This window comes from Petaurus breviceps, unplaced genomic scaffold (assembly GCF_028583685.1).
Source record: "Petaurus breviceps papuanus isolate PSGF00001 unplaced genomic scaffold, PetGlider_PUasm1.0 174, whole genome shotgun sequence".
NCBI lineage: Eukaryota > Metazoa > Chordata > Mammalia > Diprotodontia > Petauridae > Petaurus > Petaurus breviceps.
The window spans coordinates 45,241,868-45,266,739 of NW_027185761.1; the positions used below are offsets into that span (position 1 = coordinate 45,241,868).

A 24,872-nucleotide genomic window follows, 5' to 3' on the forward strand; every position below is an offset into this window, starting at 1 on the left:
ATTGTATTATTTCTTCACCTACCCTGTTCTGTCATTTGTTCTACTGCTTATAAAAAGGGAACTGTCCTTCTTCTTTGAGTTTTTGGCTTAAAACAGGCATCCATTGACCCAATCTATGGGAAGGTTCATACCCTGATAATAAATGATTATCTTGCTTGTATAATACATGCTTCAGTCTACCTTTGTTGAATCTCACTCTTGACATCATTAAAACAAGGACTCTACAGGTCATCTACTGCATATGTAGACTTAGGTGTAGAAGAGAGAAGTAATTTGCCTAAGGTCACGAAGGTAGGTTGTCAGTTGCAGAGTAAGGATTCCACTTTAGAGAAGTATAATTAGAGGAAGATATAATACGGTGAGAGACCTGAAGAAAATGCCATATGAAGGTGGTTGGAGACACTAGGCATGCTTTGGTTGAAAAAGACAAGACTTTGTAATATTTGTGTGGTAGTGGTCATGGCTGTCCCCAACCATTTTTTTTGGAGGCGGAGAAAGCAAGGCAACTGGGGTTAAGTGACTTGCCCAAGGTCACACAGCTAGTAAGTCTGTCAAGTGTCTGAGGCTACATTTGAACTCAGGTCCTCTTGATTCCAAGGCTGGTGCTTTATTCGCTACACCTAGCTGCCCCTGTCTCCAAGAGTTTTAAGGAGAAGTTTATTTGTTATCCTGACCCATAAAAACCAAATGGTGTGATGCAGTGGAAAGAAAATGAAATGAAACATGAGAATTGGAGGCCTAAGACCTAGGTTTTTCTGTCATTTTTTCTATGCCCTTGGGCCAATTATTTATCTTCTGAGGGCTTCAATGTCCTTATCTCTAGAATGAAGGGGTTGAGATAAATTACTTCCAAGGGCCATTCCAGTTCTAAGTTTATGATGCTGTGATTAATGGCTGGAAAATACTTATGAGACAGCTGAGGCTGAAAGTAAGGAAGCACTTTCAAGCAATGAGAGCTAACTCACAGTGAAATGGACAGCTCCAGCTGATGGTAGCTTCTCTCTGATTGTAGATCTTCAAGCAAAGGCTGTAAGGCTATTGGTAGAGTACTTTCTGAGAGGTTTTCTCATATGGGTGTGTCTATATTCCACTAGCTGGCTTCAAAGTTTTCTTTCAAGTCTAATCCTGCATTAAATATCTCCATGCTGTTAAGCCATGGGCCAGCCTCTGCATACATTATTAGGGGACTCTTTTTTTTAATTGATTGAGGACTAGCTGTGAAGTAAGAAGAGCTGGATTCAAATCCTGACTATTGGGTATTTGTAAATTGAATATTTACACGGCCTACCTCATGGGTTTAAAATTGCAAAGCATTATATAATTGCCACAAGTCACAGGATTTTTGAGTTGGAAGGGACCTCAAAGGTCATATAGTTCTACCATTTTATCCTAAGGATGAGGAAACTGAGGACCAGAGAAAGGGCAAGGTCACATAGACAGGAATTGGCAGATCTGAAATTGATGTCTACATTTTCTTGCTCCAAAGTCAATGTTCTTAATATTGTATTACAGAGACAGTCTGTGAGCTGTTTTTATGACTATTATTTTATTTCAATCGGGCTAGCCACCAACACCCTAGTTCTTCAGGGCATCTGGGTAGCTCTCAAAATCCTTTTGTAGGCATCCAATTCATAGTTTCTTTCTTTTAAATGAAGTATAATTGGCAAAAACAAGACTTTTTAACAGCAGTTTGAATTATTTTCTCATTAAGTGGGCAAAATTAGAACAACAGAAATGGAATTGTCTATATTTGCTAATAAGTACCCAAGTGGTGCAAAGAACAGGCATCTGTCTCTTTAAGCACGAGTGGTTATTAATACCAGCCTCCTAGCTGTTCATTTATAGGCAGAGCATTAATGCAATCTCAACTTTCCACGGAGACATCTGCTTGGGCCACATTCATGTTAAATCCAAAGCAAAAGACATGTTTTCAGAAAGTTTACTGAATTTTTTTTAACATTTTATTTTATAAAGTGCACACCTACTCATCACCCAAGTCCTTTGATGATCACATGGTTAATGATATTTGCTGAATATTTGCTGAATTGGATCTAGAACAGATGGATGGACAAATGGAGTGGGATCATAGACTGCTAAAGTGCTTTTAGAGCTTATTGAGATTGAGAGGCAGTGTGGTACACTGGGTAGCATTTTGGATTTGGAGTCAGCAGGATCTGTGTTCAAATTCAGTCTCCCCTAATTACTAGTGGTGCCATAGCTAGATAAGTAATCTCACTTACCTGACCCTCTGTTTGCTCATATGTGAAATGGGGATTATAATATCAGTAGTACCTACCTTACATGATTGTTTTGATACTATACTATATTAGATTTCTATTTTATAATAGTATATTAGACTGGGCTTTGGGGTGCCAATTACTTATCAGTCATATTGCTGATTAGAAAATAGATGGGAACTGGTTGTCTAAGGTGATACAGTTTGCAAACCACAGCTAGAACCCAGAACAAGAATTTGCCAGGTTTTCCTATTTATGTTCTCTTTTAACAAGATGAAACTAGTCATGTCTTTAGTGAGGTGCATATTTGTGGTAAATTCAAAGAAAATGGGTCATGATGAAATGGATATAGAACTTGGAGTCAATAGTCTTGGGTTTAAATCTTGGATTTACCACTTAATGGTTATGTGACTCTGAGCCACTAAAAAAGTCATGAATCTTTGAATCGGGCATAATAATGTTTATGCTACCTACCTTACAGGGTTAATGCACATATTATACGTGTGATGCCTAACACTGGATACTCTTCCCTAGGGATGGGAAATACAGAGGAAGCTCAGCTGATAGGATTCAGATAGGTAGATCTTTGATGGATCTGATTATATTTTCATTATTTCTTATTTTGGTTCTGGTATATATTCTCTGTGGGCTCTGGAGAAGAGCAAGCTTTGAACTTGAACTGATACTACAATTCAGCTAGAATTGGGGGAACAATTAGACCTGGGCTATTGCAACAGTACAGGTGGCAGGTGATGAGGGCCTGCCCCAGGAGTCACAACAATGTCACTGGAGAGAAGACAGGGGTGGATGTTGCAAAGGTAGAAATGATAGGATCTTCCAATTGATCGGATGTGGGGTGGGGTGACAGATCAAGAGACAAGGATGATACCTAGGTTGTGAGCCTGTGTGTCTGGGAGGATGATGGCGCCCTAGATAGTAATAAGGAAGTTCAGAAAAATGAGGCTTTTGGGGAAAAGTTAGTGAGTTTAGTTTGGGACATGCTGGGTTTAAGATATCTATAGGACATCCAGTTCAAGATGTCCAATAGGCAGTTGGGGATGTGAAACTAGAGGTCAGGTGGTACATAGGGTTGGAGATGTAGATCTGAAAACCATCTCCATAGAGATGACATCTTTCAAATAGGAGGTTTGACCCAGATGGCCTTGAAGTTTCATTCCAGCCCTAGATCTATGATCCTGTGAATTCTTTGATGACTAAGGATCTTTTTTTAGAAATGGTCTCAGTAATGGAGTTCCAGGTTATTTTTATGATTTCACAACATTATATTACAAATTCTTTTGGATTTTATGGAATTAAATATGGAAAGGAAAAGAGGTTGGAGGCTAGTACACACGTGATAAGAATTCACCTCTCGAGTGTCTAGCTTCAGCAATTGTAAGTGAAGCATTCTACAACTGAATTCCACAACCATTTTAGAGTACCTACTATGTGCAAAGCTCAGCGCTATGTGCTGGGAATAAAAGGAAAAAAAAAACAACCAAAGCAATCCTTGCTCTTAAGGAGCGGACCTTTTATTAATAGTAACAGCCCCATCACCGATGGAACAAATGAGAAAATCACTTGAGCTCCATTTTCTGAGCTTTACAAACTGTTAAACACTTTACCATATCTATAAGCCAATCTCCTTAACAAGGAAGAGTGATGACAGAAGCAGTGGTTTTAGCTTGGTGCATTTATTTTTTCACACCAAACATCTGGCTCTTTATCAGCTTCATCAAGTACAAGAACTTCCTTATTCCTCCGTGTTCTCCTCCAAGAGAAAAAGATCCACAGCTGTGTGTACATTGTACATGAAGGCAACAACTCAGCTCCCTTGGGCAATGATGCTGGTTGGATCATTTCTGCCCTTGTTTGCTCGGGCTGATATCAATACAGTCAAACACCTCCCTCCACCAAAATTAAAAAAAGCGCCTTATGGTGCTCAGGGATATCATGAAGCAATCAATTCATACTTAGACTAAGAAAAAAAGGATGATTCTTTAGTGTTTCACAACTAGTGTGCTAGCTGATCATGAATTCAGAGCAGAGATAATGTATGACTAAGATTGGACAATGAGAATTTTGACCCGGACATCAAAATTTAGAGAAGTAAACTGGTACTTCTTTGGCAGTATAGAAACAATGTAATTTAGCACCTAGTTAGCAAGAACAATTAGATAAACTATGAAGCTACCAGATGGCATTCTTCCTCCCCCTGGCAGCTGCACCTTAGGTGAAAAAATTGATTTGAAGGCTCATTTCATTTTTTTTCTCCAGGTGTCAAAATTGCTACTTATAGCTCTGATCTGAAGACTTGGTTATGAAAATTAAAATAGTTTGTTTTTGTACCCAAAGGGCTATTAACTATGCATACCCTTTGACCTAGCTACGAGGTCTGTATCCTAAGGAGATCAAAGAAAAAGGAAAAGGACATATTTGTACAAAAATAACTTTAGCAGCTCTTTTTGTGTTGGAAAAGAATCAGAAATAGACAGGATGCTCAACAATTGGGAAATGACTGATCAAGTTGTGGTAGATGATTGCAATGGAATATATAAGAATGGACTATATAAGAAATTATGAACAAGAGGGTTTCAGAAAAACCTGGGAATTCCTACATGAACTGATGCAGAGTGAAATGAGCAGAAGCAAGAGCTCCTTGTACAGAATAACACCAATATTGTTAGGACGATTAGCTGTGAAAGACTTAGCTACCTCTGATCAAGACAATCATCCAAGACAATTCCAAAGGACCCATGATGAAAAATCCTATCTGCCTCCAGAGAGTGAGAACTGATAAATTCTGAGTGCAAACTGAAGCATGCTTTTTTTTTGGCTTTCTTTTTCTTTTTTTATTTCTTTAGTATCATGACTTTTTTGTTTTCTTTAGTAACATGGCTAACACGGAAATATGTTTTGTATGACTTCACATGTATAATCAATATTGAATTGCTTGCCTTCTCAAGGAGTGGGGGGAGGAGAGAGAGAATTTGGAACTTAAATTTTTCCGAAATAAATGTTATGTGTTCATATTCATATGTATATATATGTATATATATACATATACATACATACATACACACAGACACATACACATACATTTGGATAATGGTATTTCAACATATTTGGTTTCCTTTATAATCTTCTGCATTTTATTTAACTTTTTAATAAAAATTCTGAGAAAGTATCCATGGACTTCACTAGGTTGGCAAAGATTCATGCATGGCATTAAAAAAAATGACGACCTCCTGATGTAGGTTCAATCTGACCCAGGAAGGGTACAGAAGATTTTGGATCTTGTTATTCCAGGAAGCTATGAATGTCTTAATGCAGCTCAATTATGCATTAGCTTTTTAAAACTTGCCCTGTCATACTGTTTGCTTCATATTGCACTTACAATCCACTAAAACTGCCAGATATTTTTCAGAAAAACTGCTATCTAATCAATCCACTCATCTTATACCTAGGAAGTTGATTTTTGAAGCTAAGATTAAAACTTTAGATTTGTCCTTCCTAAATTTAATTTGATTTGGTTCAGTCAAATTTCCAATTTTCTGGCCTGTCAAGTTTCTTTTGTTTTTCTTTTTGGCTCTTGATTCTGTCATCCAGTGTATTAGTTAATTCTTTTCATTGTCATATGCAAATATAATAAGCGGGCCTTTATTCAAGGCCTTGATAAAAATATCAAACAGCATAAAAACAAATACAAATCCCTGGAACACTCCACTGGAGACCTTCTTTCAAGTTGACATTCAGCCAGTACTGATTAGTCTTTGAATCTGACCAACTCCATATCCATCTAATTGTCTTCTGTTGAATTGTCCCAAAGTGGAATGAGCCACTTTGGGAAGTGGGGTGTGTCTTCCTTACGGCTTGTTTTCAAGCATAAGCTGAATGATCACTTGTGAGGTACGCCATAGGAAGGATTCTTCTTCATTCATGGCTTGGCCAAGATGACCTCTGAACTAGTGACTGACTCTGTCAAAGTCAAATAGACATAGAGGCCACTAAACTGTATTTAAGAATTGCTGTGGGCCACATGTTGATTTAGAAAAACACACATTTATGTATTTTTATTGTTATTTATTTTGTTAAATATTTCCTAATTGCTTTTTAATCTGGTTCATGCCATATTTTGGAGTGTTTGGGGCTTCATGTGGCCCAAGGGTTATATATCTAACACCTCTGGATAGTGGACAGAGCATTAGATATGAACTTCAGAAGACCCTGTGTCAAATTCTCCTTCTGACACTTACTAGCTACGTGACCCTGACAAATCACTTATCCTCTCTATACCTCAGTTTCCTCATTAAAAAATGAGATGACTAGACTCAGTAGCCTCTAACGTCTCTACCAACTCTAAATCTATGATCCTATATTTTTCCATTGGTTTCTGCAATTTTTCCAACTCTAAAATTCTGTCAACTCTCCTACAATAATTCCCATTACAAATGTGTTCTGAAATCTCCATTCATGTCAAACACTGTTTTAGAAAAACCTTTTTTTTGCCTCCAAAGTCATCAGCTCTCTAACAATAAGAAACAAAGCTAGACCTTTGGAATAGGTAGGGTTGGATTAGTTATTGGAAAATTTCCAGTGAGTGGTTCAGTTTAAATACTTTGCCTTTCCAGTTAAATTTCACCGATGGCACTGGAAAATTGAGGGGAGAGGGAATATGAAATGGTAGAAAAGGGGAAATAAGACATCTCTTATTGCCATATTCTAGTATGTTATCTGTCCTCCCCTCTATGGAAGGAAAAAAAGCCAGATCTGAGGGATACTTCAAAGGAGGCCAACTACTAAATGGTCCAATTAATCTTTCACGTCCATACAGAACCATTACTAGCCACTTTGGTGACAGGAACATGTAGCAAGTGCTGTAGCTTCAAATCAACAATGTACTTTGTGGCCTGAAAGGTATACAGCAAGTAAGACCAATTCAGTTGCTTGGGAAGGGGAATAGCTTCTATGAAATCATATCCATCTACAATTCCAAAAGGACACTTTGCACCCTTGAAATTTCAATGTACTGGGATGTAGCCCTAATCCTTTAGTCCTAGCAATAACTTTGCCTCTATGTTCAGGTTGGGCAACCTATTTGAGTGTCATTATAGATAGGGCGCTCCCCTGAGTTTACTCTGGTGTGTATAGAACCTACAAGTCTACTCATCTGCCTCCCCAAGATCTCAAAGCACATTTTGATCCGTGTAATAAGCATGCGACTGAATCATCTTTGCCACCCATGTCCACTGACATTCTCTGGGATAGAATTTGGGAAGCTTGTTCAGATTCTCTGTCTGAAGTGTGCCATTTTCACTGAGTGAGAAAGCTATCATTCTCTCATCCCCATTTTCATGAGCTGGAATCCTACTCATTAGAATTCTGGTCAGCTTCCTGGGCTCTCAGAAAGGGGTTCATCAGGCAGCCTTTGGTGCAGGTATTATAAAGCCTGCCTTTTGGGATGCATGAACAGCCCAAAAGAAATGAATTGGAGACAAAGGAGGAGATAAACTATTATCAGGAGGAAAATACATTGACATGAAATAACACCTGTCTACAATTCTAAACTCGATCTCATGTTAGCAATTCCTCTCCCTTAAAATCCCTTCCCCAGTGAAGAATCTAAACCGAGATAGAGAGAAGGGAGTTTTGAGATGGAAAAGGGACTTGGATATTTAGATCAAAACCTTCTTTATAACTTTTTTAAATAAGAATCCTCCATAGCAGTTGTGGGGTGGGAAAAATGCTATTTGGGTGACAGAGAGGAGTGCTGATAACAGCATGTGTGGAAGCTGGTGATATCAAAGAAGGTTGACTTTTCTTTGCTGTTTTCTGAAGCATTCACCAAGAGGTTTGGAAATCTGCTGCAGGAAAGTGAACAGGAAGATTTTTGATTGTCTCAATTAATTGTTTTTTGGGTCTCTGCCTCAAGGGTAAAGTGAACTGTAGTTTTATTGAGCTTTGATTCAAAGAGCATTGCTTTCCTTTTTCATTTATACTCACCTGTTAAATTATAGGGAAAAAAAAGGTACTCTCACATTCCTCACCCCTCATGTCACTTGTGGGTATTTACATTCATTCTAGGACCTATAAAAGGCATGTATAGTAAGTAAGAGGAATATTGATTGAAGCAACAAGTAAATCTGGGTTCTCCATGACAGACTAGCTATGTGACTGTAAGATATATTACCTCCATGAACCAGTTCCCCCATATGGAAATGAGGGTTTGGGTGAAATGACTACCAACGTCCCTTCTAGCTCTGGCATTATATCACATAAGACAAGAGGGATATTGCCCCCAAAGCAAGGAGAAATCAAGTGCTCAACAATATGCTATTGATACATCTCCTATAATTACCTATGAACCCATTGTCTCCCCAACTGGAATACAGACTCCTTGAGACCAGGGTGCCTCATTTTGGTTTTTGTATCTCCAATGTCTAGTATAATTCCTGGCACAGAATAGATGTGTCATACATGCTTATTGATGGATCTGATGGAGGACTCATTTGTTGATGAATGGAAATCCATACGCCAAATACACTGCCCCCCCCCCCATGCCCCACACCTTTGCCCTCAGCTTAGGCCAGATATACAATTAATAGTTCCCCATGTCAGGAAAGATGTGATTTTTTTGGCTAAGCTATTTGTAAAAACAATATAATAACCGCCCTAAACAACATACCACTTTGGGTTTCAGTGTTTAAACAAATGATCTCACTTGGGCCCTTTTAGTTATCCATATAGAAACTCTCAATCAAATACCTGGGAGCAAAATGAGTCAGATGAGTAACTTCCATTACCAATGCAGCATGGAACAGAGACATATAGCTAGAAAGGACTTAAGAGATCACCTGGTCCAACTGTGTTACCTTAAAGTTGAGGTAACTGAGGCCCAAGGAGATCAAGGAACTGGCCAAATTGACATAAGTAGTAAGTGCCAGCGGCAGGATTTGAACCCAAGTCCTTTGACCAGTCTTTTGGCAGCTAGGTGGTACAGTGGATGGAATGCTGGACTTGGATTCAGTTAGACTCTTCCTGAGTTCAAATATGGCACTTACTAGTTGTGTGACCCTAGGCAAGTCATTTAACCCAGTTTGCCTCAGTTTTCTCACCCATAAAAAGAGCTGGAGAAGGAAATGGCAACCCACTCCCGTATCATTGTCAAGAAGACCCCAAATCTGGTCTCAGAGAGTTGAACATGACTGAAAAATGATTGAACCTTTGACAAGAACCAGAGCTTTTTGACTTTCTACCATATTGCCCACTTATTACTTATAATTAAGTGCAGGGTGTAGTTAGAAGCATGCTGAGGCTAATGATTTGCTGGGGTCACAAAACTAATAAGTTTTCGGTTTGGGTTTTGAACTTAGGTCTTCTTTGACTCCATGCCCAGTACTGTAAATCCAATGCCAGGTGCCTCTATGGTAGAATAATGTACAATAAATATGAAATTGGCTCAGAAGCATAATTCAACTAATGAGCTGTGAGTCTTTAAAGCTGAATTAACCATTTGGCTTGATTAGCTTAGCTGGTATGGTTTATCACATATTCCAAAGGTCAGAGTTCTTGGCCAATAATTAGTCACCTTTTGGGTCAAGCACTTAGTGCCATTATTTCAGATTGATGGCTGACATTACAATGTCAATAAAATTTGAGTCAATTGAACATTTCCCATACATATTCTCATACATGAGGTAAACTTCTTCTGTTGTATTAGTTTCAGTTTTCCCTTCAGTACTACAGAGTGAAGGTCTATGACAGTCCCTTGAATGAGTAGATGATTAAACCATTCCATAATGTTATTAAACTTTAGCTACAACATTGAGGAATTCCTAGAATTTGGAACTCAAAAAACTTTCATGCTATGTTAATGAAAATACCTAATAATCCAAAGAACAATGGATACAAAGATGACAAAAGTCTCATTTTTGCCCTCAAGCTCATGTCATTTACCCTTTGTTTTAGGGCCATATAAACAGGTCTTTGGATGTAGCACACATTTTCCCCCAACACAAATAAAGTCATCTGACTCTTCCCATTGAAAAAACACAAACATCTTGAGTAGTTTCCAGTGGTGTTGTGGAAGGACAGAGCTATAGATTTTCTTGGGAGAGTGAAATAATTCACAAAGCTTGCTCGTTATTCTTACAGACAGGACATTAATAACATGGGTCTCTGAAATCTTTTCTTATCTATGTTGGTGCACACTAAAAGGGATGAGAAGCTGACTCCTTAGATTTAAAAAAAAAACATTTTCCCCTTTCTCAGGAAATAAGAATTGATTGAATGTGCTCTCACTTGGCACCAGAAGATCAGGTCTTTGAAGCTACTTGAAGTGTAAGAGATAAATGGAAGTCAGTGGCTTTGTGGCTGTTCCTGGGGAATTCCATTGTTGATGAATATGGGAGAAAGCCTAACAAAATTCGGCTTTATTCCACGACTGCCAAGGGTTTGGTGTTTACAACACCAGGAGATGTGGTAATACATAATTCCTCTAATGCATGTTCCACATTACAGCCAAATCTGTGTGCCTACCTGGTTGCTTGTGAAAAAGAAAGCGACATTGATTTGGCTTAGGAGACTCTGGAACAACCCAGATAAATTCAATATTTTCCTATGGCCATTTTCCGAAGACAGATTCTGTCAAGAGACTTAGGTCTCTTCCATGATGAGATGAATACTAGTGAAACAGATCCCTTTTATGGGGAATTACACAAGGTTTTAAGATTTGTTGGAGAGAAAGTGTGGCAGAATGGATAGAGGGCTGATCCTGGAACCAGGAAAACCTGGGTTTGTTATATTTTTGGTTCTTCCTGGAGATGTGAGTCTGAAAAAGCCACTTATTGTCTCAGGGGGCAGGCAAGACTCTGAAATGATACATTGCAGAATGGTTATTGATCTTCATTAGCAGAGGGAGTTTCCTCATTGGGAGTATCTTACATGACTGAAATGGCAGTCTTGAACAAAAAACAAACCAAAAAATCCCCTAAAACTAAAACTAAAAAACAAATACCCCACACAGTGCCTTTCTTAAGCTTTATGGTTTTAGAAAGATCTCTGGACTTGGAGTCAGGGAGACCAGGTTCATATCCCACTTCAGACATTTACTAGTTAGAAAGGATCCTCAATAAGTCATAATCTCTTTTTATCTCAGTTTCCTCCTCTTTAATATGAAGTTATTAGTAATAAGGTTTTTTTGCCAGAGTTTTTGCTAGGCTCAAATGAGAAAATTTGTGAAAAGCTCTTTGCAAACTTTAAAGCACTATGCCAATATATAACCTATTTTTGTGGTCACGATGATGCTTATTTTTACTCAAAGTTCCAATACTGGCCAGACTACACTAAAAGGCTGTCAAGTATATATCATTACGAAACCAGTCCTTACCTTGGCATGGCTATTGTGAAAACAATGAGAGGTTCAATTAGAGGACATTGGACAGTACAAAGCCAATATTAGTGTTAGAGATACATTTATATATTTTTAATGTTACTTTTTGTTTTAATACCGCCTGCATTTCCCAAAATATCCCTTTCCCCTCTCCTTGTAATATTCACTAGTGTTTCTAGAGAGTTGTCCATTATGACAAAGAATAAAAAAAGAAAAAAAATTCTGAAAAACCAAGCAAAACATCAATAAAATCTGACATTATATGCAATGTAATATGTCCATAGTCCCTCACCTCTTCCAGGAAAACAGAAGAAATGCAAATAACAACAAAACAACAACAAAAAAGCCACAACAGCAATGACAACAACTTTTATTTTCAAATGAAGGAGATAGCTTACAGAAACCAATGTATTGGAGACTTTGACTATGTAGAGAGATACAAGACATTTTTTTTGAAGGAGGAGATTTGATTCTGTCAAAAGAATTTGAAGAAAAAAACCCACACACCCAATAGGCAACTAATGGGATTTAAGCAGTTGCATTAAAATAACCTTAGTTCATCAAGCTAGTTTTTTTCTTTTTTTTTTTAAATGAAACTTGATGTAGACATATAGAGGATTTTTTAACTTGTACACACACAGGGGAGTTCACGTATGTTGATGTCAATTTGAAATCCCTTGATCTACCTGTCTAGTACTCAAATGAATCTATGATCTCTTCAGTGCTAGTATCACCTCTGATGTAGATAAAAGCACAGCCACACCTGCCCGAAACATGAAAGAAAGAAAGAAAAACCTATAACCAGCTTAGCAAACTGTCATGAAAGCAAATGAAGTTAGGAGGTCAAGACATGTTTTTAATTATTCCATGTGGGTTCTTAGTGATCACTACTTCCTATTCTAAATAATCATAAACCTGCATTTAAATGATTATTTTAACATTGAATGTTTGATTGATACCTTTTTATACCCACATCTCTTAACATCTTTTAGACAATAACTTTTTTCTTTGGAGGAAGTCAGAATTACGTGGCTTTCCCAAGGTCACTCAGGTACTAAGTGTCTGAGGCCAGATTTGAACTAAGGTCCTTCTGACTCCAGTGCTGGTGGTATATCTACTGTGTCACCTACCTTTCTCTATAATAACTTTTAACTAAAAATCCTCAAAATATTTTACTACTCTTTTAATAACTATTTTGTTGGCAATAAGGTTTGAAATCAAAAGTGAATTAATGACATAATGGAGGTGCACATATGGCCTTGATTTTGATATTTGTTTTTAACACAATCCTTGAATTTATGATCATAAATCTAGATCTGGAAGGGTCTCAGAGGTCAACCAATCCAACCTCCTTATGTTACAGATGAGGACACCAAGACAAGGAATATTAACCTTTGTCCAGGGACACCCAGGTAGTAAGGGTCAGAGGCAAGATTTGAAGCTAACTTTTCAGGTTGTGGAACAAATATTCCCAATTTTTCCATATTGATCCTCATTCTCTCCACTCAATTATGCCATTTGGTATCTACTTGGTTTTATTTTCCAATTTCTACCTGACTTAATTTTTTGTCTCTGAAGAGTAAGGTTATTGGAAGAGAAAGTTATTGGAAGACTGCACATTTTATTTTTAGCCTCAATCAAAGCTATTATCATGGGGTGTTTGGGTTCTCCCCCCCTTATTCTTGGTAACAGAATAATTAAGCAATAAAACACGACAGGGTGTGAATTAAAGTATAATAATTCATATTGACTTTACTGTGGTGTTAGGCAGGAGTCCAAGGGCACAATGCTCTCTTCTTCATAACTAACTATAAATGGCTTCTTTACAATTTAAGCCTTTGATTATGTTTTTCCAGTAATAATGGTATAGCCTATATTTCTTTTTAAATAAATGAATGCTGTTTAAAATGGCCTATTCTCCTATCTAGAACTTTTAATTTTCTGGGCTTTTTAGAAATGACCCATATCCTGATCTTGAATTTTCAAACAATTTAGGAGATGTTTCATTCTGAATCAGTGTTTCTTTAAAACACTGCAGAAGTTTCCTTACCAGCAACTATGGGAGGAAATATCATCCATTTGATGCTTGTGATCAGAGACAAATTTCATGAAAATGAATCTGATTAGGAGATATTGAGCATTTGGACTGTCTACTGTCTTTTTTTGTGGGATACCTGGCTTCTACCAACTTTTTTAGTGGAACACAAAAGACAAATACCCAGCATTAGCGAAATTCTGCAGGAGTAAGTAGTAGCTGTCCCCAGAGGTGATGGTGCTGAAGAAGCTCTGGCTTGATTTGAAGGAAAACCAACACTATTAAACTGAGTCTTTACTATAACAACCATTAGGCTACTTCAGGAAACATCTTATTTTATTTTATTTTTGCTTTTTGAAGGGGGTTAGGTAGGGCAATTGGGGATAAGTGACTTGCCCAAGGTCACACTGCTAGTTTTGTGTTGTGTCTGAAGCCAGATTTGAACTCAGGTCCTCCTGACTCCAGGGCTGGTGCTCGATTCAGTGTGACACCTAGCCGCCCCCATCTGATTTTTTTTAAATGCTTTATTAACTTCTGATTTACATCATTCGTTTCTGCCAGATTTTGAGTTACAAATTTTCTCCCCGTTTTCCCCCACCCATCCCCCCAAAACAGCAGTCCCACAGGATATCCCCACCTCCAATCTGCTCTCTCCCATATTTTCTCTCATACCTGTTTCGACTTTTCCAGTGGATCTCTATGCCTCAGTGCCCATATATCTTATTTCTTAACTACATGTAAGATGGTATTAATAATAGTATATATATATATACACACACATATATATATACATATATTTGAATATTTGATTTTAAAACTTTCAATTCCAGATTCATTCCCTTCCCCCCCTCCCCCCCACCCCCACTGGGGAGACAAGCAGTTCAGTATAGGTTGTACATGTGCGGCTAATGCAAAACAATAACATAGTAGATATATTGTAAAAGACGGACTATATTTCCCTCCCTCCTATCCCACCTCCCACTTGTTCTATTCTCTACTTTGATCCTGTCCCTTTTCAAAAGTGGGTGCTTCCAACTGCCCTCCCCCCCATCCTGCCCTCCCTTCCATCATCCCCCCTGTCATCCCTTTCCCCCCCTATTCTCCTGGAGGGTGAGATACCCTATTTAGTGTTTATTTCCCTCCCTCCTCAAGCCAGATTCAATAGGAATAAGGTTGACCCATTCCCTTTTGCCTTCCTATTCCTCCCCTCCATTGTAACCATTTTCCCTTGCCTCTTCTGTATGAGATAGTTTGCCCCAATCTGTCTCTCCCCATCTCCTCTCATTATATTCCTCTCACCTCTTAATTTCACCTTTTAAGTATCATCCCTTCCTGTTAAATTGGTGCCGTGCCCTCTATCTATGTATACCTGTAAACGTATATACACACATTCACATATGTATTCATGTGCCTGCATACACTCATATAAAGACATATATATATATATATATATATATTTCTAATCCCTTCAACTACTGAGAAAAGTTTCATAAGTTACAATTATTGTTTTTCCATGTAGGAATGTTAATAGTTCAACTGTGATAATTTCCTTATGATTTCTTTTCACTGTTTACCTTCTCATGCTTCTCTTGCTTCTTGTATCAGAATGTCAAATTTTCTATTCAACTCTGGATTTTTCAGCAAGAATGCTTTAAAGTCCTGTATTCCACTGAATGACCATATTTTCCCCTGAAACATGATACTCAGTTTTGCTGGGTAGGTGACTCTTGGTTTTAATCCCAGCTCCCTTGACCTCCAGAATATCACATTCCAAGCCCTTCAATCCCTCAGTGTAGAAGCTGCCAGATCCTGGGCTATCCTGATTGCGTTTCCACAATATTCAAATTGTTTCTTCCTGGCTGCTTGTAATATGCTCTCCTTAATCTGGGAATTCTGGAACCTGGCTATAATATTCCTAGGGGTTTTCTTTTTGGGATCTTTTTCAGGAGGTGATCGGTGGATTCTTTCAACCTCTATTTTGCCCTCTTGTTCTAAAATATGAGGGCAGTTTTCTTTGAGACCTTCCTGGAGGATGCTTTCTAGGTCTTACTTTGGTCATGGCTTTCAGGTAGTCCAATAATTTTTAAATTATCTCTCCTGGGTCTATTTTCCAGGCCAGTGGTTTTTCCCATGAGATATTTCACATTGCCTTCTATTCTTTCATTTGTTTGGATCTGTTTAACAGCATCTTGATTTCTCATAAAGTCATTAGCTTCCATTTGCTCCAATCTAATTCTGAAGCAATGATTCTCCTCAGTGAGCTTTTGAGATTCTTTTTCCATCTGGCAAATTCAACTTTTTAAGGCATTCTTCTCCTCATTGCCTTTTTGAGCCTCCTTTGCCATTTGAGTCAGTCTGTTTTTTTATGTATTATTTTCTTCAGTCAGGCTGTTGACTCTCATTTCATAATTTTCTTGCATTGTTCTCATTTCTCTTCCCAATTTTTCCTCCACTTCTCTTATCTGCTTCTTAAGGTCCTCAATGGTCTGTAACCAGCTTGTATTTTCCTTTGAAGCTTTTGGTGCAGGAGTTCTGACTTCACTGTTTTCCTCCTGTTCCATGCCTTGCTCCTTCTTATCCCCAAAATAGGAGTGTAATATTGGAATCTTCTGTCTGCTTTGTTTCCTTTGCCTGTTCATTTTGCCACTCAATTGACTTTTGGGCTTTTTGCCACAGTAGGACTCTGCCACCAGACAGTGGAGTTTTCGTCCCAAATGCTGGGGTTTTCTCAGCTGCCGGAGGTATTAGATGGGTGCCCTCTCTGAGATCTCCACACACTCTGGCAAGCTGGACACATACCCCAGGACCTCCACCCTAGACTGAAATCCAGATCCAAGCAGGTTAAAGCAAGAGTGATTACCCCTCAGACTGGTGCTTGGTCCCCCTACACTCTGCAGGCCAGGAGCTGAAGCTGACAGGTGGCACTGGTAGGCTGTGCTGGTGTCTCAGCAGTTTCTCACCCCGGGGGTAAAAGCCAAGCACTCCCACTTGCTGGGTCCCAAAGTCCAGACTGCACTGGCCTCTCAACTTGTCCTTCCCATCTATGTATTGATAAATCTGTAAATGGCCACAGCTGCTGCTGATCTAGAGTCCCTCTGGCTGGTGGCTGGTCAGGCCCGCCCTGGGGCTAAAGCCTCAGCATGGGGCTGGGCTCGGCTCCCAGAGTGCTGGGCTGGATTCCTCCCGGCCTGCTGGACTGTCCTCAGCTGGAGATTAGCTTCTCTGTGTCATTTTGTGGGTTCTGCAGCTCCAAACTTTGTTTAGAGTCCCCTTTTTACATGGATTTGGGAGGGTGGAGGCCGGAGCTGCGGGAAGGTCATGCTTCTACTCCGCCATCTTGGCTCCACCCCTGAAAGATCTTCCCCATCTGATTTTTTAGCAATAAAAAAATGGATGTGAGAGGGTAGTACAACCTAGGTAGAGGGGCATAGTAAATGCAAACATATGGAGGTGAGAGATGGATTGTTGGTTATAAGCAACTGTAGGTAGGAGCACTTTGGCTGGAATATGTGTATGAAAGAAAATAATGGGTAACAGTCCTAGAAAGATAGTCCGAGGTCAGATTTGGAAGGGCTCTAAATGCTGAACAGAGGAGCCTGCCACACTGAAAACTTTCAAAGTGTTGTTTCAGGTGATAAATGTTTAAAATCATTAGACTGGGATTGGTGGGAATCTTAATATGAGATTTCATCCAACCTCCTCATTTTCTGCATGAGGGGAAGGGAAAAGAAGAAAATAAGTATTTATTTAATGCCTACTATGTGCCAGGCACTGTGCTGAGTGCTTTACATTTGATCTTCAAGTAGGTTCTATTATTATCCTTCTTTTGCAATTGAGTAAACTGAGGCAAACAGAGGTCAAATGACTTGTCCAAAGTTATACAGCTAATCTGAGACCAGATTTGAATTGAGATCTTTCTGATTCCAGGTCAAGTGGTCTATCCATCATACCACCTAATAAGGATACTGAAAGCCAGGGAGAGTTCACACGGAAGAGCAGAGAAAGTATCTGAGCTGAGTTCCTCTCTAAACCCAGAACTCTTTCCATATTCCCACAATGCTCTTTCCAGTGTTTTCCATGACGGTTTTCAAAAGCATTCTCTGGAGTGAAAATGTTTTGAGTTCTGACAAATCTATTGTCCTATGTTGTACTCTGAATTTTTCAGTGTGGATCCAAGTTTTGTTAGGTAGAGTTCGTTCTAATCCTACTTGCCTGTCCCAGTGTCTCTAGAGAATTCAGATTTCCTAAGATAAGGCAGAAATCTTTCTGAAATGCAAAATCCTGCTGTTTGATAAGTTTGCCTCTCCCATTGACTTGGAACCTGGTGTCATCTCCTCTCCTGCCAGGATAGATGCACCATTATTGTCTTTTCATCTTGAAGGATTTTTGATTCCAAATCATTAAAAGTAAAAAAAAAAAGAAAGAAAATGGAAATTGAATGAAGATTCATTGCTATAATTGTCCATGCTGCCTCCAGTGATGAGCACAGGGAACCATAATTGGTTTCTAATGCTTATTGGCTCTTAGAGCCAACAGGCCCTTCTAGCCACCATGAAGAAAGTTTTTGCTTCTCCAGGCACATGCCTTTCCCATAAGTGATTGCTTTAGGTAGTTCATTAAACAGCATTGCTTCAGAATAATTGAAATTGGGTGATACCAAAAAGATAATGGAGAGGTTCATGGCAGACAGAAGTGGGTTGCAACATAATACGAAATATCCATGAAAGAGAACCAGTATAAAGGCTAACATCATAGAAGTATATGCTTGGAAAAGAGTGACTGGACTGATGGCAAGGTTGAATAATACTTATGGGTAGCCAATAGGATCCACTATTGTCAGAACTGACTATTGTCAATTCTTTGACTTTCTCTGTAAACTGAGGTGGTGGTGGATTGATTACGACTACTGGTTCTCAAAATGTGAGTCAAGGACTCCTAGGGATCCCTGATACTCTTAGAGCTGGTCCATAATATAAAAACTATTTTCATAGTAATATTAAGATATTTTAATTTTTTTTTTTGCTTTTTGGAAGGCAATTGGGTTTAAGTAACTTGCCCAAGGTCACATGGCTAGATTTTTGTGTATGTGTGTGTTAAATGTCTGAGGCCAGATCCAAACTCAGGTCCTCCTGACTCCAGGGCTGGCACTCTACTCACTGTGCCAACTAGCCGCCCAATATTTTAATTTCGAATATGGCAAATGTAAATAGTTATAACTGCAATAAAAATGCTTTTTGGGGGTCCTCAATAATTTTAAAGAGTGTAATGGTGTCTTGCAGCCAAAAATTTTGAGAAGCACTGGTTTAGATGATTGCCATATTATTTTTATTTTTTTAATTAAGAAAAATCTGCCCTTTCCTTCTCCCTTTCTCCTCCCTACTAAAAAAATTGAAAGCTTTTATAACAAATATGTCTAATCAAGTCAAACAAATTCTACCACTGATCATATAAAAATATATCTCATTCTGCATCTTGAGTTGATGACCTCTCTATCAGGAGGGGCATAGCCTACTTCATCATTACTACTCTGTAATCATGGTAAACATTGTATTGATCAGAGTTCTCAAGTCTTTTAAAAATTGTTTTTTTTATAGTTGTTTTAATTTTATGAATTTTTCTCCTGCTTCTGCTCACTTTTCTCTGTACCAGTTGATACAATACTGCCTATATTTCTCTGAAACTATCCCTTTCATAATTTCTAATAGTACAATAGTATTCCATTGCACTTAAATACCATAATTTGTTTACCCGTTCTCAAATTGATGGGTATCCCATCAGTTTCCAATTCTTTGCCAACACAAATGGAGCTACTACAATATTTTTGTATTTCTATATATTCCTTTATTCTCCCTTTGGGGGCACAGACCTGGTAGTAGTAATTCTGAGTAAAAAGGTATGAAGTTTAATAACTTGGCATAGTTCCAAATTTCTTTCCAGAATGACTAGACCAATTCACAACTCCACTAATAGTGCGTTAATATGACTATTTCCTTACAACCCAATCAACACTCTCAATTTTCCTTGTCAACTTTGTCAATCTAAGGGCTATCTTTTAAATTATTACGCATTAATTATTCAGTTATTAAGTATTTAATTATTAGTGTTTTGGAAGATTTAAAAATATGACTTGATAATTAGGATTTATGACTTAGAAACTGCTTGTTTAGCCAAATTGGTCTTGCTATTTCTCACATATCTTGGTTCATTTGTATTGGGGATCCCAATCCCATTTATCAATGGGAATTGCTTTTATTTATATAAATTTCTATCAGTTCCTTATATATTTAGGATAAATCTCTTATTAGAGAGACTCACTGAAAGATGTTTTTCCAGTTACTAGTATTTCTTCCCATTTTATGTACATCAATTTTGCTTGTCCAGACTTTAATTTCATGTAGTCAAAATTGTCCATTTTATCTTCTGTAGTCCTCTCTAACATTTGTTTGGTCAAGAACTGTTCCTCCCTCCATAAATCTGAAGGGTAATTTCTTCCTTCTTCTTCTAATTTATTTATAATATAGTCCTTTATGTATGTCATGTATTCATGTACAGTTTATCTTGGTATATGGTGTGAAATGTTGATTTATACCATGTTTTTGCCAATCTGCTTGTCTGTTTTTCCAGCCATTTTGTCAGTAGTGAGTTTTTTGTCCCAATAGTTGGAGTCTGGTTTTATCAGACATTAAGATACTGTATTCATTTGCTTTTTATGTTGTGCACCTAATTGTTTCACAAATCAATCTCTATTTTAAACCAATACCAAATATTTTGATGATTGCTGCTTTGTTATATGTATTAATATCTTATATTGCTAGGCCTTCTTCCTTTATACACTTTTTCATTATTTCCCTTGAGATTGTTTATCTTTGTTCTTCCAAGTGAATTTAATTATTATTTATTCTTTGGTAGTTTGATTGGTCTGGCACTGAATAATTAAATTATTTTGGGTAGTTTTTTCTATGTTGGCTTGGTCTATTTATGAACAAGTAATATTTCTCCAACTGTTTCAATCTATTTTTATTTCTATAATGAATGCTTTAAAGTAGTATTCATATAGTTTGTGCGTGTGTGTGTGTGTGTGTGTCGGCAGGTAGATTTTCCCAATCTATCTTTCCAGTCTCATTATATGCTATTCCTCTTCCCACATCTTTGGTCCAGCCAAATTGGTCTTCTTTCTATTTCTCACACACCTTGGTTCCTTTGTACTGGGCATCCCAATGCCTAGGATGCATTTCTTTCTCACTTTCTCTTCCATAAAACACCTTACCTACTTCAAGATATCACAATGGAGCTTACAAAATTGTGCTAGAAGAAAAAAATTCTGGAGTTTTTCAAGGTCAGTTGATTGAGAGCAGATAAAGGAGCAGGATAGCTTACCTCAAGTGCTACCTGTTATATACTTTTTAATTTTTTTTACCTGTTATATTTTAAAAACTCCTTTTGATCCTCCAACTGCTAGTGCCCTCCTTAAATTATCTCATATTTATTTATTCAGTTGTTCTTTATTTTCATTTTTTCAACTTTCATTTCATTTTCATCTACTAGTATATGTTTTTTATCTCTCCTGTCAGATACAGTTATCCATTCTACATCACAACTTACCTCATAGATGTTTCAATATATCATGGTTTGCAATAAGAAATTAAATAAGACATTTTTGGGATTTTTGTGGAAGGTGCAGATGACACACAAAGACGTTTTATTATCTTTGCAGATAAAGAAAATTTAGAAACTCAGAAATGCATAAATATGTATACAATTTTGTATACTATCAACCCAAATTTTACAGTAAAGTATTATAAACATACCATAAGAGAAAAAGAAAAAAATCAGACTTTTCTGGCACCAAGGGAAGGTCAAAAAATGTCTGTGGATTTTCCAGATTGCAGGAGCACTCTGCTCATAACCCTCACAGTGTGGAAGGGATAACTGTTGTAACCTCCTTGAGAGCAGAGATTTCTTTGTATCCCCAGAGGCTAGCACAGTTTTTGGCACACAAGAGGTGCTTAATGAATGCTTTTTTACTGTCGGATCTCTGAAGTAACTTCTACAGATAAAGTTTGATAAACCATAAAGGGGAGAGGAATTTGAAGCTCCTTGAAACTTGGTTCAATACTCTATGTCCCTCTCCATGAGAAAGGCAAGTTTGATTAGACTGGCATTTAATTTCCAAAATAATTTCTAGCCATACACCAATATTTTACAAGATGAAGAATCCAACCATTTAATTAAATCACTTCACAGAATCTCCTACTGAAAAATAAAGTCATCAACAAAGTGAGTCTCAAAGACCCCTCCCCCCCCTTTTTTGGTCATATTCTAGCTGAAATAAATGTCTTCGTTTTTGCCATGAAGTATTATAGCATAAAAGCTGAAAACTCAGTAATGAAGAATGTAGAGGGAGACTTTCAGAGAGGTTTGAGAGGGGAATCATCTACTTGCCATCGACACAGGACGGTCGGTTTCTGGTCGTTCCAGCCACTTTTCCAGGAAGACACGAACATTTTACTGTTTGTGACCTTTCTTCAATGCGGTTCTTATTACAACATCTGTGTGCAGCTATTACTTCACAGGTTCCTCCTTCTGGCAATAAAGAAAGAAGGTATGTGTTAGAACTGCAGAGGCTAATTAAAGCATTGGAGAAAATTAGCATCTAGGATTATGAAAAAAAGGATTAAAAGGGGTCATCTCTGTAGGTAATTTTAGAAAAGATAGGCATTCCAGTATTGTACTTTGCAGGCAGGGAAAAAAATACCCCACCTATAAAACACCACCTTAGTGACTACTCTACATTGTTACTGTGAAGCATGAAGGTATAGAACACCTAGCATAGCCAACTTCTTTTTGTTGTTGTTCAGTCATTTCAGTTGTGTCTTACCCTTCATGACCTCATTGAGGTTTTCTGGGAACAAGATACTGGAGTGGTTTTTCATTTCCTTCTCCAGCTCATTTTACAGATGAGGAAACGGAGGCAAACAGGATCAAATGACTTGCCCAGGCCACACAGCTAGTAAGTGTCTAAGGCCAGATTTGAACCTGGGAAGGTGACTCTTGCTAACTTCAAGCCCAGGGCTCCATCTACTGACCACTTAACTGCCCCCAGCATAGCCAATATATGGAGTTAAATTCTGCCTGATTCTAAAGTTTTAAGGAAGAGCCCTCCCTTGCTAGGTCTTTGTGTATCTGATTCCCTGGGGTCCATCTAATGACAAGCAACTGGAAATCACAACAATATGGAATAGATGAGGTGGGAAAATTGACTTAAAATCAATGCTTTCCACCTCCCATCCACCTTCAACAGGGTGGCATTTTAAACCTAGTTGTGGAGTATTATCCCAGACTTTATCCACATGTGAAAGAACTGATGGAGAGTAAGCATGTGGGTTTAAGCTATGCATGAGTTCTCAGTGATTGGCACATTTCCTGCAGATTGAAATAGTTTAGACCTTACTGGGATAGTGCTCTGTTGCCATCATCTGTGAGAATGTGAGAAGCCTTTCAGGTCTTAGGGATACCATTTTAGTCAGTTACTTCTCCAGTGAAGCAAAAGGTAGCCCAGTAGGTGGATGAAAGGAATCAATTCTTCTCTTTAACCCTCTTCCCCTAAATACTTGATTTGGTACTCAAGATGAATCTCAGTCCCTTTATAGGATCTTGCTCTCACAATGTCAGTGATCTATACAATGGACCTGATGTGCTTTAGCTCACTGGCAAATTACTAAACCTGTCTACTTTGTATGCTACAGGCAGGTTGGGTGAGGGTCAGCACTCATCTGGTCAGTCATCTGGGACAGTGGAATAATCCCAAGCTGTCTGCAAGGTGTCATCTCCTGAATGAAGCCATTCCTTAGCCTTTTTTATATGTGATGGATTGTAAGATCCATCAACATATAGGTATTTATTAATCACTGCATGCTAGATATTCTACTAGGTACTAGGAATACAGTTAAAAAGATAAAAAAGTTTCTGCTCTAAAGAAACTTTTATTCTTCCTAGATTCAGAGCTATAAGGGTAAATAGAATCTATTTCAGCCCTTTCCTTTCCAGATGAGGAAACTAAGGCCTAAGGAGGTTAAGTGACTTGCCCAAGAACATCCGGTGTACAAGTACTGGATCTTTCAGTCAAATGTAGGCTTCGTAAGCACCAGGGCTGTTTTGGTTTTGCTCTTGCCTCTCTACGGACTGGCACACATTCCTGTCTTCTAATAAATGCATGCTGAATTGAATGACATTTTCTTATTAGTTGTTTATGTTTTTTTTTTTGGTCTCATTTCCTTGATTACTTTATCTTTACTTAGTTGTAAATACACGTTGTATTGGTGCAATAGATAGTAACGGTCAGAAGCTGTATTCATTTCAAATTTGTTCCTTAAATGCTCAGCACACTTTTTATTACTTTTGAGGGGAGTCAGTCCAGAACTGTTGTTTTATTGATGTTAGTAATGTCTGTTGTGAAAAATATCTCCCCTACCTAACATACTCACCAACTTGTCTAGGACTCAATGATAGCTAAAATTTACACTGTTCTTTTAGGCTTTCAAAGTACTTTACAAATATTTACTTTGATCTTCACTACAATCATATAAACTCAAGGCTATTCTTCCCATTTTACAGATGAGGAAACTGAGGCTAAGAGATTTTTAAATGACTTCCCAGGGTCATACAGATAGCAAGTGCCTGAGAGAGCATTCCAACTCGGGTTTTCCTGACTCTGTTTAGCCTGGCTATGTACTAAGTTATTTAGCAACCACTCAGTTTTAGAGAGTTGCCTGTGGACATTGAGACACTCATTAATTTGGTCATAATCACACAACTTGGACATGTTGGAGAAAGGACTTGAACCCAGGTTTTCTGGATCTGAGGCTTACTATTCCTTCTCCAAGCACTACCTCTCACCTCTCCCATAGTAGCTGCATGATTAGTCCTTGTTGAATTGAATGGGATATATAATCACAACAGCATAGTGTTAATGAAGAAGAGGGCTGATTGTACACTAGTCTTTAGCCTGGCTGACCCGCAGTCAGATACATTTAGCTCATAATCATCTGGTAACAGCATCCTAGGTCTAATCCAGAAGAGTTATCTCTGATATTGTGAAACTATCCCTAATATTAGTGGTACTGTTTGGACTTAAGAGCATAAGTGGAACTGTGTTCCTGCTGGAAATGAACATAATTCTTGTTCTTCTGTATTTATTCTGAAATCTGAT

The 24,872-nt window shown here is 38.1% G+C and overlaps 1 protein-coding gene across 1 annotated transcript in view; it reads right to left on the minus strand.

The window, feature by feature from the left end:
- The window catches only part of TAFA1 (TAFA chemokine like family member 1), a 533,245-nt gene that overhangs the window by 75,271 nt on the left and 433,102 nt on the right, over window positions 1-24,872 (minus strand). Inside the window, exon 3 of the mRNA XM_069084156.1 lies at window positions 22,106-22,246. Within this exon, the coding sequence (XP_068940257.1) occupies window positions 22,106-22,246 (141 nt within the window). The remainder of the gene's footprint in view (window positions 1-22,105; window positions 22,247-24,872) is intronic.